At 35.8% G+C, this 17,475-nt stretch overlaps 1 protein-coding gene across 2 annotated transcripts in view; it reads right to left on the reverse strand.

The window, feature by feature from the left end:
• LOC136037094 (uncharacterized) overlaps nucleotides 1-17,475 on the reverse strand; it is a 138,678-nt gene that overhangs the window by 103,692 nt on the left and 17,511 nt on the right. Inside the window, exons 2-3 of one of the 2 annotated variants that reach the window (XM_065719545.1) lie at nucleotides 12,861-13,164; nucleotides 5,074-5,201 (exon numbers count right to left, since the gene is read on the reverse strand). In XM_065719545.1, coding sequence (XP_065575617.1) covers nucleotides 5,074-5,201; nucleotides 12,861-12,863 — 131 coding nt within the window. In that variant the 5' untranslated portion in view covers nucleotides 12,864-13,164. Of the gene's footprint in view, nucleotides 1-5,073; nucleotides 5,202-12,860; nucleotides 13,165-17,475 lie in introns of those variants that run through there. The other variant, XM_065719548.1, reaches the window with a different exon arrangement.

Consider the following 17,475-nt stretch of genomic DNA (forward strand, 5'->3'; position numbering starts at 1 on the left):
ATCCGATCACTCCTTCGTAAGTTAAAAATACGTCATTTTTTCTAATTTTTCAGAATGAACCCTTCCCCCCCTAACACCCCAAAATAGAGCAAATACGTTCCGACTATGTCTGTCACTTATCTAGGACATTTTCTCATTTTTCCCACCAAGTTTCATCCCGATCCCTCCACTCTAAACGTTTTCCAAGATTTTAGGTTCCCACCCCCCAACCCCCCCTAATGTCACCAGATCTGGTAGGGATTTAAAATAAGACCTTTGAGACATGATATCCTTCTAAATATCAAATTGCATTGAGATCCAATCACCCGTTCGTAAGTTAAAAATACCTCATTTTTTCTAATTTTTCAGAAATAACACCCCCCTCCCAACTACCCCAAAGAGAGCAGATCCTTTCCGGTGATGTCAATCACGAATCTAGCACTGGTACTTATTTTTTCCACCAAGTTTCATCCCGATCCCTCCACTCTAAGCGTTTTCCAAGATTTTAGGTTCCCCCTCCAACCCCCCCCCCCAATGTCACTAGATCCGGTAGGGATTTAAAATAAAAGCTCTGAGACCCGATATCCTTCCAAACATGAAATTTTATTAAGATCTGGTCACCCGTTTGTAAGTTAAAAATATCTCATTTTTTTAATATTTTTTCGATTTAACCGTCCTCCCACAGCCCCCCAGATGGTCGAATCTGTGAAACAACAATTTATAATTTAGTTTGGTCGGGTTCCTGATACGCCTGCCGAATTTCATCATCCTAACTTACCTCGAAGTGCTTAAAGTAGTAAAACAGAAACAGACAGACCAACAGACAGAACGTCAGACAGACCGACCGAATTTACGATCGCTATATGTCACTTAGTAGATACCAAATGCCATGAGAAGACCGCCAGAGGGAAAGACACTGAAAGAGCCCAAAAGAGTTCTAGTGTATCCACAACGACTCCCTTAGTTCGTAGCAAAATTTAAATTTGCCTGGTCTTATCAGTCCCTACTACATACCCCAAAACGTCTCTTTTGTCCTTTACAATTAAATTTCGATAAACTGGCTGACTTGCAAAAAAAATAATAAATTACTGAGAGTTTTTTTTTTCTTTTTTTTCTTTTTTTTTTACTAGTCAGAGATGACTAAAACCGGTCATGTACCTAAGCGCATCCTCCAAACCCGGTGGGTACTAATTACAGACGTGAAGAGACGCTGTAACCAAGTAAATCTTAGGTCGTACACATTGATTAATTTAAAATAGTTCCAAAAAGTTTTACAAAGTAAAGAACCATAATAAAACCTAAGACGAGCAGAAATAAAGCCACCGAACAATTTAAAATTGAAGCGAAGATAAATTACGATCAACGAATAAACATTGTATCATCTCTCCTTCCTCTTTTCTCCCAACCACTTCTCATGGATAGGGGAATCAATCGATTCAATAGAATTGATAGCGCGAGTAGAATAGCTTGAGTCCTCAATCGAAAGGTCAAAAGGTCTGTCCTTTGGAAAAACAATTAAGAACTCAAAATTGAATTTTACTTTGTCTTTGCAAATTCCGGGGATCTTCTGCAAAAATCATTTTACTGGCATTTCTTAGAATGAGCAAACAAAAATTTTCAACTTAAAGTGAAAAGCAACATTGAAAATTAAAACAAACAGAAACTATTACGTATATGAAGGGGATTCTCCTCCTTCTCTTTACGGAAAAGAAAGGAGAATTAGAAAGTTTTTTATTATAAGACTAATAGCCACGTGGACGCAGGTAACTCACTACTCCTCAAGTGTGGGAGCAAAGTGCTGTCATACAAAAGATTGCTGACCAAAGGATCAAAGACAGCAAAATCAACTGTACAACAATTTATATGGCACCTAGATCAAGCACTGGGGGTCATCTGACATCACTAAAAACAGATGGAATACCTGAGTACCATAATTGATCGACAATTGTGTTGCAAAGGTCACTGTGCCTATAAAGGAAGGATAGCTAAGCATCCCGTCGCCAATATCCGCAAATGGTGGGGAAAAGCTATGTCTTGGCACCAAACAAGACTATGTATCTATACAACACAACAGTTCGATCAATATTGTCGTTCACGTGGTGGTCTGTGTCAACTCGACTAAAATTGAAACATAGTTGACCCTTTTAACAAAGGTTCAAAGGGGTGCCTCCTAATGATCAGATCAGCATACTACTGAACTGACACGGCATCCACAGAGCTATGAGTAGAACTCCAACCTATATAAAAATTTCTAGAAGAAGAAGCAGTACAAAGTGCTGTCATACTAAAGATTGTTGACCAACGGATCAGAGACAGCAAATTCTGAGTGTGAAAACAAATAGCCATGTGGATGCAGGTAACTCACTACTCCTCAAGTGTGGGAACTGCAGATACCCAAGGATAATATTGTACCATAGGTAAAAGCATTAAGCAAGAGATTGCACTGCTTAACAAAAATAACACAATAATGCCCCTGGTATGAATGAAGACATAACAAGTTACTGCTCGGGTGAATTTTCAACTGCCAAGTAAAGTGTTTCGAGAGTTAGGAAGCAAAACCCTTGTTTTTTTTCCTCGCTTAGATTAAATGCTGAAGTTGTTAATCTTTAAGGATCTTAAAATAAATACTAGGTATACCAACTAGGAAAAGTTGCAAACCTCTCATTAAAACTAGAAAAAGTTGCAAACCCCTCATCGCTGAAGATGATTGTAGCCTAACAGCCGATTATTACTTACAAGTCTCCTACATGTCTTAACACTGGAACCAAATTGCTCTCACCATCAATTACACCGGAAACAAATAATAGGTACACCAACAAGCAAAAGTTGCGAATCCCTCATTGCAGAAGACGTTTATGAGCTAACAGTCAACTGTTGCTTAAGATTCTCCTACATGTCTCATAATTGGTATCGGCCTATTTTTGGTTTCAGTGTGTACCTTACTACTGAAGTTGTCAACTCCTTTAAACTTTCAAACTGGTATATCTCGTGAATGAATTTTTCTACCAAAAAATGGACGACATATACTTTGGTCAGCTCATCAAGAATTATCGACTGCCGTCGAAAGAAAAACTGTCTGTCTTAGTTCAAAAGTTGACTTTTTTGCCGTAGGCCAAGCTTGTAATGTCATCAGTTAGAAAGGAGTAAAGGATAAACTCTAATTTCTTTAACAATGTGAAAACTTTTAAAGTTTAAGAGGCGCATCTGATACCATTTCTCTACCGCAATCCCAAGTGCAAAAAACCGAATGATAAACTTAGTTGAAATGTTGACTTTAGCCTGTTTACCTGCTAGAACGGAGCTTTCCAATCAAAAGTAGAAACATGGTTTGAGGAAACGAAAGCTTGACTACATAACTTCAGATAATTGTCTCTGACATAGGCTATAAAACTCCAAGTCATTTCACACACTATAGGCTCTGGCTCAAGGACAAGCAAAAACCATCCTTTTTGGCCCAAGAGTTGGCCCAAGAGTTCTACGAAGCTTTCCAAAATGCAAAGTCATATTCATCAGTCACGGCCTAAGGTCCACACTCTCCGTAAAAACCCGCAGAGGTTAAACCCTCACCACTTTCTAGTGAAATCGGGGTGCCAGAAAAAAAAACGACAAACCGAAGTGTTGCTCTTGCAACACAATAATTCTGAAGTTTAACTCCACATTGATTAAACATCTTTTTCCACTAAAAAGGTCCAAAATTCGAATAGTTGTCATATCCAATATAGGAGCTGGGAATTCTAGAAACCATCTCAATCGAATTGGAAGACCTGGTTTCCCAATTTTCCAAAATATATGGAAAGGAAACAAGTAGTAATCTATTAATAACAGAAGTATGTCTGGTCGGGATAGATACCGGCTGGAGACACTTCATAAAGTAGATGTTCAGCTGGATGACATTGTTTTCGAGACTAATATTCGACAGTTGGTAAGGGGTATGGCAAGGATGGGGAAACCAACCTCTCGTCCCCAAAAGGTTGGTTAGGCTTTTTTCTGGGGGGGGGGGACAATAGGCTTTTGTGGCCTTATCTTCGACTCCGTTTGGTGAGTTCATCTATTTTACTATTATCTAAAATGATTAAAACTTATAGAAAACACAAGTACCAAAATCATTTGGACGACGTTAATTACTAATCAGATCTCCAAATATGGCAGACCTTTATGACCCACAAATTTGCAGACAGTGCCTTTTTAATAACAAATACCGTCTATAGTAGATGGCACCACCACTGATAATAGCCAAATTCAGTAACCACAAAAACTACCCACATTTTCTATAAAATGTAAGGTGGATATTGAAGCACAAGGGGTTGGGAGCCCAAAAACAAAACAACTACAATATACGCGGAGATTTTGAATTCCCATTGGGCAGGGCCATTCAGATCAATTTTTTGGAGGCGTAGGAGGAGTTCCCCAGTCTCCATGCGTACATGGGAGGAATTATCTATGTTCATGCATAAATGTACAATATTTTCCCACACAGCTCAAGTTTTTTTCTGAAATGAACTGACTAGAACAGGGACAAAAACCAAGGTCAGAACTTGATGATGGTTCTAAAAAATTAGGAGCTAACATACTGAACATCCTTCATGAAGGTGCAACGTATTGAGATTATCAAAAAACATATTTCAAATATTCAGTATTTAAATTTAAACTGGTCTTCTTGAATAAAAATGCATAAGGGATGGGAGCTAACTTATTACCCGGCCTACCCTTTTAACTGCTCCTATAATATTCTTTATTTATTGCTTCGTTTGCGAAAACACATCAGCCGTCAGCCGTCAGACTACAGACATCAGCCGTCAGAAAAGCATCAGCACTCTCTACAAAAAGGGGTGTTTACAATTATATGCATCATAAATGGTAACCGTCCTTGCTGCATACATTGCGAACATCTGCTAGCTAAATATCTACTTTTTTATTTATCTTCGTTCAAGACTCACTATTTACTATTCATTTTCATAAAATACAGAAACTTCAAAAAACAGTCGTTAAAGATTTGCTAAATGGAGAGAATTGTTTTGATCTTGCCCGACAAACCAGTCACAATACCTTTAGAGTAGAAACACTAGTAAAAGGTTTTCTCAAAAAAATTCTTACCTGGTTACACTTCCATAAAGTTTCGATTCGATACGAATCTTCATGTCTTCTGTCACTAATTCAGTGTCTGAGATTGCAACATGAGTATTTTGCAACATTTCGAACGAGATTCGAACCCAATAACTTATCTGAAACGTAGAAATAAACTATTTTAATAGTTACACTGGAAGGTGACTGAAAAAGTCTGACCCCCCCCCCCAAAAAAAAAAGGAAATAGTATAAAGTCAGACAATATTTAATAACACAAGAAAACCAAAAAAGGATTTCTTTGCTTCCTTTACTGATATAAACAAAAAAAAACTTTTTGAGAGGAAAGTAAAGAATTTTATTAAAATAAAAAATGAAGGCATACAACAGGTCAAACGAATAGAAACTACTTTGAATGAACCCATGAAACCTAAAGCAAACAGAAAAAAGTAAAAACAACAGATGGATCAATAAACGAAGCTTAAAACGAAGAGAAATTACGGTAAATAGTTGTGGAGCTACCGGCCCCTCAGACCCTGTACTGGTTAGAGCCTCATTCACGCTTTTCTGGGGACAAAATATGTTTTAGTACTTTTCTTTTTGTAAATGTAACGTTAAAAGGAACAGAATCGAAATCGATTTTGGGCCCATTTCCAGACGTCACAAATCTATGTAGCCCAACTTAACTTCAAGTTGAGTTTTCTGCATTGCGTCTACTAGGCCTAAAGACTCATGGATGTAATTTTCAAGCCTATTTGATGCGCAAACCTTTTGAGTTGTTTTTGTGTGGCATAAATTCTTTGTCTTGGCTGATAAAAAATTCATTTTTACAAACAATACTTTTTCAATTTTCTTGGGCTATGGGACCTCTTCTCGAAAGAACATACAAAGAATAGTTTAAATCCGACCAGATCAAGAAGTCGGGGGCTTTACCCCAGCCTAATTTTCTATTTTGTGCATTAGAATCTCCTTGGTCCATGGACTTACTGGTGCAAGTTTCAAACTGTTTAGGAAGAAAAAAGAAAAGAAAAATTACCAAATTATATTGTTTTGGCGCTGTAATGAATAAATAAATAAAAGATTTTCCAGACAGAAGTAAAGACTGGTGACAGAACTAATAACGAACATAACTTATATAAGAGGGCAGACAGCCCTTTCAACCACTCCCTCCTCACACTATTTACGGTAAAGTTTGACCAGTGCTTTTCCAAGGGCTTTTTAGAGGGAAAGATACGTAGTCAGTTGATAATTACAAGAGTTTTATTTGCCGATTGCTTTTAAAACATTTAGCATTTGAACTGAATCATTCTTGAAGGACTGAGAAACAATAAGTAAAACTTTAGCTTTGTTGGCTGATGAGGTGGTCGATCGCCTGATATATCATAGGCAACACTTTAGCGTTGCCTAAAGTAAAGAGCCACAAGGCTTCAAGACATCATTGGGTATTATTTTTCCAGAGCCAATTTATGTAGAAGAGCTGGTGTTCATTCGATCAGAAATTAAAAGTTCTAGTGTCCTTTTTGTAACCAAAAAAAGGAGGGCATCTAGTCCCCCTCCTATGCCCTTTTTTCCTAGAAGTCGTCAGAACAAGACTTTGAGATAGCCATTTGCTGTTGTAGCTTTCAGTTCTAAAGAGACAAATGACCCTATTTTTTATCTTTAGCTAATGCTCAAGTCCCCCTTTTTCAAAATTAGTTCACCTTGGAATGCTTCTTGGAAAAACATATGAAAGAAACTGTGAAATTATCCCTTAAAAATCTGAAGAAAAGACTGCTTATGCTTATGCATAAAGAATTGCTTATGCTTCAGTGGTATCTAATACTAAACACATAGATGAATTAAATCTCGCAAAATTTTATAATACCCTAGTTGTACCTCATCTCCTTTCTCTTTGTCCGGTTTGACAGTTTTAGTGAACCTCAGAAACTATCTGTTCGTAGAGTATTTTTTCGTTATGCTAAATTCCTTCTCAGTTACCCTTTTTGGACTAGAAATAGTAACTTAATTAATAAATTCTGCCTAGTTTCGTGTTATTGTTATGTGCCTACTTCATGTTATGTGTTATTGATAAAAGGCTACATGATTTTCGTTCTTCTATGTCGATAGCACCTCATCCTAGGTCTGCATTATTTATTTGATTGTCTCTTGGTGTTGATTTGATTCGTATTTATTTATAACTTCTTTTTTTTTATTACTCCATCTTAAGGGCGTTTCGCCCTCTTTCTATAAAAGACGGGCTATAAATAAATTAAATTGAATTGAATTTTGTTGAGTATAGTTGAGGTACAGTAACTATGTCTTTGGAGATGGCATGACCCTCCAGAAACACTGGAGGAAGGGTCGCAAGTTATGAAGTTTACCCGTTGTTTACACATAGTATTTTTTATAGTATACTAGCTGTTGGGGTGGCGCTTCGCGCCACCCCAACACCTAGTTGGTGGGGGCGCTTCGCGCCCCCCCCAAGCCCCCCCGCGCGCGTAAGTCGTTACGCGCCATAATAGTTACGCGCCATTGTAGTTGTGTCCCTATGTCCCACCTGTGAATATAGATATATATATATATATATGGTTTTAACTACGTAAAACTTGCGAATATACAACATTCTTTGCTGTCCCATTGTCTTTGCATATAAATAGATTGTCAGGTTATCCCCCTGTTTCCCCCGGTGTCCCCGTTGTAGTTGTGTCCCTGTGTCCCGGTCGTCATTTATATTCCCTGTGTCCCGGGTCCCGGTCATCATTTGTATCCCGGTGTCCCGGTCTGTATATACATTCGTTTTTTAGTTTTGTTTTTCTCCTTTATTTTTTTCCTTTTTTTTTCTTTTTTAGCTTATTTAGATTTTTAGATTTTTTAGTTTTTTTTATTAGTTTTTAGTTTTTATTTCTTTTTAGTTTTTTTGTCCCGGTCGTCATTTATATCCCCCTGTTACCCCCGGTGTCCCCGTTGTAGTTGTGTCCCTGTGTCCTGGTCGTTATTTATATTCCCTGTGTCCCGGTCGTCATTTGTATCCCGGTGTACCGGTCTGTATATACATTCGTTTTTTAGTTTTGTTTTTCACCTTTATTTTTTTCCTTTTTTTTTCTTTTTTAGTTTATTTAGATTTTTAGATTTTTTAGTTTTTTTATTAGTTTTTAGTTTTTTTTTCTTTTTAGTTTTTTTGTAGTTTTTACCTTCTTTTTAGTTTTGTTAATTTTTTTTTTTACTTGTGTCCTGGTCGTCATTTATACTCCCTGTGTCCCGGTGCTTTGTTGATTGCTAATCGAACATTCCTTTTGTCCTGGTCGCTTTCTCTTTGAGTGTCGTCATTTATTTTTTTCTTTTTTAGTTCTTTTATTTTTTTCCTTTTTTAGTTTTTTTTTTGTTTTTAGTTTTTTTAGTTTTTTACCTTTTTTTAGTTTTTTTAGTTTTTTAGCTTTTTTATTTTTTTTATTAGTTTTTAGTTTTTTTGTAGTTTTTGCCTTTTTTTTTAGTTTTTTGTCCTGGTCGCTTTCTCTTTGAGTGTCGTCATTTATTAGTTTTTTCCTTTTTTTTTTTAGTTTTTTATTGGTTTTTACCTTTATTTTAGCTTATTTTTCAGTTTTTTCCTTTTTTTTAGTTTTTTTTTATTTTTTATTTTTTTTAGTTTTTTACCTTTTTTTAGTTTTTTTAGTTTTTTTAGTTTTTTAGCTTTTTTACTTTTTTTATTAGTTTTTAGTTTTTTTTTGTAGTTTTTGCCTTTTTTTAGTTTTTTCAGTTTTTTTTTTAGTTTTTTATTGGTTTTTACCTTTATAGTTTTTTTAGTTTTTTAGCTTTTTTATTTTTTTTATTAGTTTTTAGTTTTTTTTGTAGTTTTTGCCTTTTTTTAGTTTTTTCAGTTTTGACGTCACCTAATCCAGTTTTTTCAGGTGACGTCACCTGACACATCCATCCACACATCCATCCACACATCCACAGACAGACAACTTATTTTTATATATATAGATAACATAGTTATAGTTATAGGGAAGTATACCGACATTGTTCAGGGGGGATTTACTGGTGATTGATTTTCTACGGGGTCAATTTCCCATTTGGACGGTAGTTTTCAGGGGTGAACTTTCCAGGGGAAATTTTACAGGGAAGGAATTTGCCAGAATTTGTGTACGATTTTGTTTTACTTGTCCTACTTTCTCGTTTGCGACCCTATTTTATACGTTGAGGCAATTTGGAAGAAGTGTCTGGGGAAAATTTTCAGCCAAGTTGGAATTCTCTTTGGGTATTTTTACGTAGCGTTTCTTACTTTTTAGTAGTTTCTTACTTTTTTAAAAATAGGGTTAAGAGAAAGAGTCAGACTTTAACGTAAAGAGCGAGGCGTTGAGGAGGAAAAGCCTCTTTCATATACGGAGTAATTTCTGTTCGTTTTAAGTTTTAATGTTGCTCCTTACTTTCATTTTAAAAAAAAACTTGTTTTTTTTATTTAATCGTTAAATGAAAGTATACTAGGGAGCAGGCCAGGACTTACTAATACACGCACTAGGCCCTGTCCTAGGGTGCATATTCCCAGGGGGCGCAATATATTATCACTGAGTGATATCTTCTTAACAAAAACTGGACTGCTGTGATTTTTTGTTATAGTGGTTGATACCATGCTGCTTATTCACAAAAAAAATGATTTCAAAACAACACAGGAATTCCTTGGCCACTTAAAAACTGTCAGGTGTCTCCCAAGAATGGCAGCTGAGAGTCGATATCACCTTTCTCTTTCAGTACGTTTGGCTCATCAGTTGTGTTCTGTTCAGTGCTTCTACTATCCAGAACTTTTTAGGGCTTACCCGAAAATCTCACAAAAATAGAGCGGCAAAAACGCTTGGGCCTAGAAACGTCAAAGCTTTAAATTTGGCCCTGCTAAGGAGTATTTTTCAGGCGGATTTGTAAGCAAGAAATTTCCTGGGAGGAATTTCCAGCGAGCATGGAATTGTCTGAGGGTAATTTCCCGGTGGAAGAATTCCACCTGGAAGGAACTTTCTATGAAGGAACTCTTCGGGGGGGAGGTTCCATGGAGGGAGGCGTATTTCCTAGGTTTATTTGAAAAACGATCAAAACCTAAATAAAAACAAGTTTTCCCTACTGAAAGTAAGGAGCAACATTAAAACCTAGAACGAACATACGTTATTTCGTATATGAAGGAGGCTGCCCCTTTCTCAATACCCCGCTCTTTACGCTAAAGTTCAAACTTTTTCGCAATTCCTTAAGAACGATTTCTGCAACAAAGGCGTGTAATTAGATCCATAATCTTTTTTTAAAGTTCTTAAAAACTTTAGCCTGAAGAGAAGAGTATTGAGGAGGGGGCAGTCCCCCTTATATACCAAATAATTTTTTTTCGTTTTAAAAGTCAATGTTGCTCCATACTTTCAGTAGAAATCCTACGACCCCTCACAGCCCCTGGGACAAGGGTTGTAAATTATGTAATTTACCGTTGCTTAAGTCATAGGATTTATGATTGGAAAAGGGGGAATTTATGATCCTGGGCCTGGGTAGGTCCAAAAAGGATAAGGGTATTACGGTAAAACTTCAGGGAATGCTAAGGGGGTATTGGACTAAATCAAAATATACTATGTGCGTCCAGGTTATTAAAAAGGGCGTATATGCAATTTTTCAGGAACGCCAAAGGGTATTATTTTGATGCTTTCAGGGTACATTGAGGAGGACATTGAAGAACGATAGGATGGCATCCAATTACCGTTCACTTTACCCTTTTATGATACTCCCCCTCAGCATTGATCACTTTTTTGAGATAGTTATCCTGTCCAGAATAGTCAAAAGCTCAATTGACCATTCCTCCGAGGATGATATGCCCCCATAGTCCCCCGGGGCAATGGCTATAAATTATGCAATTTGACCATTGTCACATATAGGATTTATTATTGGGAACGGGAAAATTCTCTATCCTGGGTGGGTCCGAAAAGGACCCACTGGGTGGGTCTGCTAAAGATAACATTTGAAACTTCAATGAACGTTGAAATAAATTAAAAGACACTGCATAAGTCCAGGTTATCCAAGGGCGTATCTTCAATATCTTAGAAACGGCTAAGGATATTAACTTGAGAGTTTATAAATACAAACATGTTTTAATAGAAAATATAAAAAAAATTAGAATTAATTAAACTCGGTCTATTTACTCTTATTTCCAAGGAGTGGTGAAAATGGGGGAAAAATTAAAATTTCGGATCCAATTTGCTTATTTTAATAATATGTTTTAATAAAAAATATTTTTTAAATAAATCTTATGAATTGAAAAATGATTGTAACCGTTAAATTACTTATTTGAATTTTGTGCATATCCCCCCTAAAACCACCTCTGTACTACTAGTATTTCAACGGCAACTTTGATTGCGACTACGATACGACTACTTAAGACTGCGACTGAGATGAGGACAACCTGCTAATGTGACTATTTGCGACCACTACTGCAGCTACTAGCGAATGCAACTACTACTACTACTACTTCGATTTTGACTGCCACTGCAGCTGCAATTGCTACTACAATTGCTACTGTTACTGCTATTGAACTAAATAAAAAAAATTAAGGGCAACCAGGTTGTCAAAGGGGCTTATCTGCAATATCTCAGAAAGGGCTAAAGCTGAAAATTTCAGGGAATACTGACCGGTGTTGCAAATAAATCAAAAGGCATTATCTGCATCCAGGTGGTCAAAAGAGCGTATGTGTATTATCACCGGAACTACAAAGGTTATTAAGCTGAAATCTTTAGAGAAGGTTAAGGGTGGTATTATACTAAATCAAAAGATACTAAGTGCATCCAGGTTGTCAAAATGACCCATCTCAACCTTTCAGACACTGCTAAGGGGAATGTTAAACTAAATCAAAAGACAAAACATGCATCCGGGTTGTGAAAAATATTATGTATGTCCCTTTTGTCGAAATCGCACAGGCCTGTCTTAAATATCTCAGAAAGGTTAGGGCTATTAAGTTGAAACTACTGTTGCTGCAATTGCTACTATTACTAACAATGAACTAACCTGTCATGAACTGTATATGAACTTTTTCTGATCTGTCTTTCCCTTTCTAATCTTTGTCTGCTTTTTACCTTAGTGTATATTTTTCGATATTAATTTCCTGAGCCAGAAATGGGGTTTAGCTAAGCAAATTTTAAACTAGTTTTACACATCCCCGCGTTCAACCAGTCCTGCTTTTCAAGGAGGAGCTCAGCTTTTCAAATTGATTTAACATTTTTTTTTTCAACTAGAAATCACGAAGGAGTTCGAAACAGTTAAAATTGAAAACTAACCCAGAGTGATTATGATTGTGTATGGCTATGCTGTTTGACCTATGCGATTGTATGGATGAGTAGGGTTAAGGCCTCATTCAAGTGCTGATCAATATTAATCACTAATGTAGGAAAACAGTCTTCCTTTTCTCCTTCTTCCTCTTTTTTTTATGTTTTTGTGCTGTTGCACTGGTGATTTCTCTTTTCATAATAATAAAATAATATCGGCCTAGACCAAGTTCAACTTATTTCCGTTTCCAAAATTACAAAAATAAACGACAGCCAAGGATGAACATATCTAGCGACGGGAAACTGGCTATTTCCAAAGTATTTTAAAATTTTGAGAAAAAAACAGTCAGTGAAAAATTCGTAGTGACAAAAATGCAACTTTTATTTAAGAAGCTCTTTTAACAGATTGCAACGCTGGACCCAATTTGTTTAAATTGATCTTATTCTCAAAAATTACAAGAACGAATGCTAGACCATCAGATGAATTTATTTGGCGATGAGTAACGGGCTAAATCTAAAATTTATAAGAGATTCAAGCGAAAAAAAAATGTAATGAGAAAAACTCACCATTTAATTAAGATAATAACGCGTGAGATTCAGCTTCCACATGTCAAAGATCACAAAGCTCATCTGGCATTAAAAACAAGGCTAGAGGCCTGGGAGATGCATTATCCACTCGAGCTCAAAATCGACTGACCAAAAATAAAACTTGAAAAAGAGAACACGTGCTTTTCACATGACGTAAGTAAATTAATGTTTATATTTTTCAAAGATAATCAATAACCAGCCACTATAAAACTATTTATGATCCGGTGATATGTGGATATTCAAATGGTTGTCGGACTTGACAGTCAATGGAACCAAGACTGACCTGAAACAAAGATTAATCGGTTGCTGGTGAGTTGGCAAGAAAAAGGGACTGTGCGGCTTAGATCCCTCACAAGATTTTGATGCTATTGCACATTAAATGATATTTATTTATATTGGCCATAGGCATGTGGATGGAATATATTTGCGGTACTCACTAAATCAACGGTTCCAAAAACACAAAACAAATGATAAAATATATTTCAGAGAAAAAAACTATGGGGGAGGGAGAGTCTTAAGATTTTGGGAAGGAAGGCACAGTCCTGAAGGTCCATACCCTGAAGGTCCATACCCAATAGCCGTTCCTGAAAATTAGTATTCAGGTTTTAACGACTTTATGTTAGATATACCAATACTTAATAGATCGGCTATTCAATCGCTACACTTGAGGTGTCACTCAGTGTCTCATTAAAACAATTCTTATTCAAACCAAACAGTTCGTAATAACGAACTGTAAGTAAGGAACGACTCGGCCCAATAGTAGCCAAGACTCTAGAAAACAGAATTTTGTCAACAACAGATACATCAAGAGAATTGGCTTTTTATGCTGATTCCAAATATATAAACCCATTAAGTTTAATGTTACCCGTCAAAGGTGCGAGCTTGAGAAAATATGCCTAATTTTCAAAAAAAAGGGCGGAACACGCCTAAAAAGTTAAACGATCTTAATGAAAATCATAGAATCAGATTCGGCACATCAAAGAATTTTGTTGCAGAAGTTTCAAATTCCTACCTATCTACAAAAATGTGAAATTAAAAAAAAAAATTTGCCTGACGAAAGATCACAAATTCGTGTTTATTTGTTGTTTTTTTTCGTTTTTTTTTTCCAGGAGTGAGCATATCGAACAAGTGGTCCTTCAAGATCATTACAGGGCTCATTACAATAGAAATAAAAAGTTATGGTGCCCTTTTTTAGTTTTCCTTAGCGTAGTGATTTATATCTTTTATAGTTTATATTTTTGTTTATCATGTAAATGAAAGTCAAAAAAGCAAATAAAGGCAAGTCACTTTTAAGAGGGCAACTAGCCACCCTACAATGCCCCTTTTCCCCATATGTCTCTGATCAAAATTTTTATCCATTCACTTCTATTTTCATCATTCTATTCACCATCGTTGAAAGGTAGTAACTATGCCTTTGAGGATGGCAGGACCCCCCATAGTCTCAAAGGAAAGGGCTTTAACAATAGAGTAAGGTGAAAAATTGTCTACTAAGAGAAAAATTTCCGAGTTAATTTTCCAAGAAAATTTTATTCCAAGGGGATAGAGGCAGGAGCGTAATTTGCTATGGAGAGAGGGCAACTGTCCCCTTCAGACAAAAGTTTCCCTCCCAAGGCCTCAGTTTGACCCAAGCTGAAATTTAATTTCTGCAAAAAAGCTTGTCAAAACTAGGATAAGCCTGTATAATACAAGTATCCAGAGAAAGAGGTCGGTTTTCTTTAGCATATCTTTGCCTTTATGGTAATACATGGATCGCTTTTTTCGATTTTCACTGTCATTTTCTTTTGATTTTGGAAAATTGGCTCCAGCTTTGGAATATTACAAATAAAAGTGTCGTTTGCAGTTTTCTACTAGCCAAACCCATAGACGCTCTAATGTCGTCGCGTTTCACTTATTTTCACTTTTTTGTTTTTGATAGCGTCTGCACTTAGGAATGGTAGGGCGGTATTTGCGAACTGTCTAGCGAAGCCGGTTTCGCTTTTCATTGATATTCGCGACTAGCAAAATCACAAAACTTTAGAGTGGTAGGCTATTTGCAAACTAGAAAGATTTAGCTAGTCTTTCAAAGCGCCGCTGCCTGGTAGTGGAAGTGTTTCTGGCTAGCAGTTCTATGACAAATTTAAATTATTACCTTCATGGGTTTAGTACGACCCATGCATTTCACTGTATTATTTACTTCGTAGATTAACAACTTCATAAACTGAATAGCAGCTTAGGGATCATCGCAGAATCATAAAGAGACACAATTAATAATGCCAATTTATTGAAAAAGTTGGCTAAGATATTAGCGAGTCAAATTTTCAAATATTTTTCTAGCTGACTTAATATTCGTGATAACTTTCACTAGACGTTTTACAAGGCAGCTTCATTTTCAATTTGATATTTTTTTGCTATTAATTGACACTTTTTTAAGTGTCATTAATTTGACACTTTTTTGCTATTAATTGACACCAAATATCCCTTTTATGTTTGACAGACTATAGGCCCATGCACAATGGCATTTTACTGATAACATTCAGCTAGCCTTGATTTGAACCATCAGATTCTCCATAATGCTTCCTGATTGGCTGACATATAACATAGCATTCTCAGTACACCAAAATACCAATCTCACGTTGAATAAATCCACTTGATTAATTAATACTCAGCCTCATAGTTTAATTTTTTTTCATGTCTTAGCAAAGATAATGCCGGAAAACTAGGCTATAAAAAACAAAATAAACACAACCAAAGTAGTGAAAGCAAAAACTAATGTTCAATTTTTCTTCATCAATCCCCACTCATCACAAAAGTAAAACTTCGCACTATTGTAATTTGACTCTCTGGTAATTGAATTGTTAATTGTTAATTGTAATTATTAATTGTTAACTGGTAATTGTTAATTGTAATTGACTCTCTGGTAATGTATTCTCCGAAAAAAAAAATTTAGAGTACAAGATAGTGACGGTTCTGGCAACCCTTACGTAATTTCCTGTGGGGTGGGGTAGACACCTACAACCTTTGATTTGGTTAGGTTAGCTTAGATTAGAAACCATTTAATATAATGCGTTCTGTGGGGGCCTAATTTCCATAATTCTCTGTTGTACTTTCCGTAATTGTGTTACTATAGTATTTTATTTTCATCATACTTGGGTATATTTCTCTAGGATTAATATAACTTCACTTTTTGAGTGTGGTGATGATAAGAGATGAGTACCTTAAAAAATTAAAACTTATTTAATTTTCAGAGTTATTTCCAGCTTGATTGCATACTAGCCCCCCCCTCCCCTTCCTCATATAGATTCAATTTTCAGATTTGTAGGGGTTTTTTCTTTCAAATTAGCGTTATTTGACATTATAGACCAAACTGTGATGAGAAATGAGTGCAAAAAATAATACAAACTAGCAAACCTTTTTTTGTAGCCAAGGATTAGCTACATAACCTATCCGGGTGATAAGAAGAATAAATTGTAATTTATTCTCCGGTAAATGGACAATTTTTTTTAGTTCAAGACAGTGGCGGTTCCGGCAACTCTTACGTCCGGATCAAATCTTGATTAGCACCCCCCCCCCCCCTATCCCACAAAATTCTCAGGCGAAAAATTAACCAAATTTTTACCTATTATTTAATTAATTTGATTTAAGTATTTTACTTACTGTTATTTAACTATTTTATTTTTTCATTAATTTATCAATTATTATTGTTTAAACCGCGTCCTCTACCTTATTTTTCACCCTAAAATTTCAGCACCCGTGGCATGTGCCCCCTCTGACCCTCCCCTAAAACCATTACCAGTTTAAGAGATAAAATTGTATATAATTCTACTATTTTCCTAGACATGTAAGGTTAATTTAGTTTTCTCCTTTTTTTTCGGATAAGAAAAAAAAATATGGTACTTGTTAATAATATGTAACACTCAAGAACTTCGCTCTACAAGATCTGACACAAACTGGTTTGCCTCTCGACAATCGGTTATGACTTGCTTATTTTGAGTGAGAAAAATTACGACGTAGGTATACTTTAAATTTTTTGATACATAGAGGTGGTTAGGGGCTAGTTTAGGTTAAGTACTTAATATAATGCGTTCTGCGCAGCCTGCTTTCCATAATTCATTTTGGTAGTTTCCATAATTTTGTTTCTAAAGCATTATATTTTCATCATATTTTGGTATATTTCATTAGTATTAATCGAACTTCCCTTCTTGGGTGTATTTCTATAATTAATAAGAACCAAAAAACTTTTATAACATACACTATTTTTATTGCAAATTGAAAGTCTCTTAAATAACTCTTGGGACTTCGCAACTAAAGGGACAATCAAAGCTATTTCTGGTAAAAGTTCTTACTTTACTTATAAATTATTTAGAATTAATGTGAAAATCAGACGTAGCTACGGTGAGGAGATAATTTCATTAAAGTTACCATTACCATAACTTGGGTTTCTTGTGATACATCTTTTGTGCTTAGGACAACTTAGAACAGACATCATGGAGTGCATGGTAACTCGGTGACATTATTCAAGGATTATCGCTTACATAGCGAATTATATATGATCAGTTTTTTTATGAAAAGATTTCACAACATTGTTGCAGAAGGGGAGGGGGTAATCAATCTTTCT

This window comes from Artemia franciscana, chromosome 16 (assembly GCF_032884065.1).
Source record: "Artemia franciscana chromosome 16, ASM3288406v1, whole genome shotgun sequence".
NCBI lineage: Eukaryota > Metazoa > Arthropoda > Branchiopoda > Anostraca > Artemiidae > Artemia > Artemia franciscana.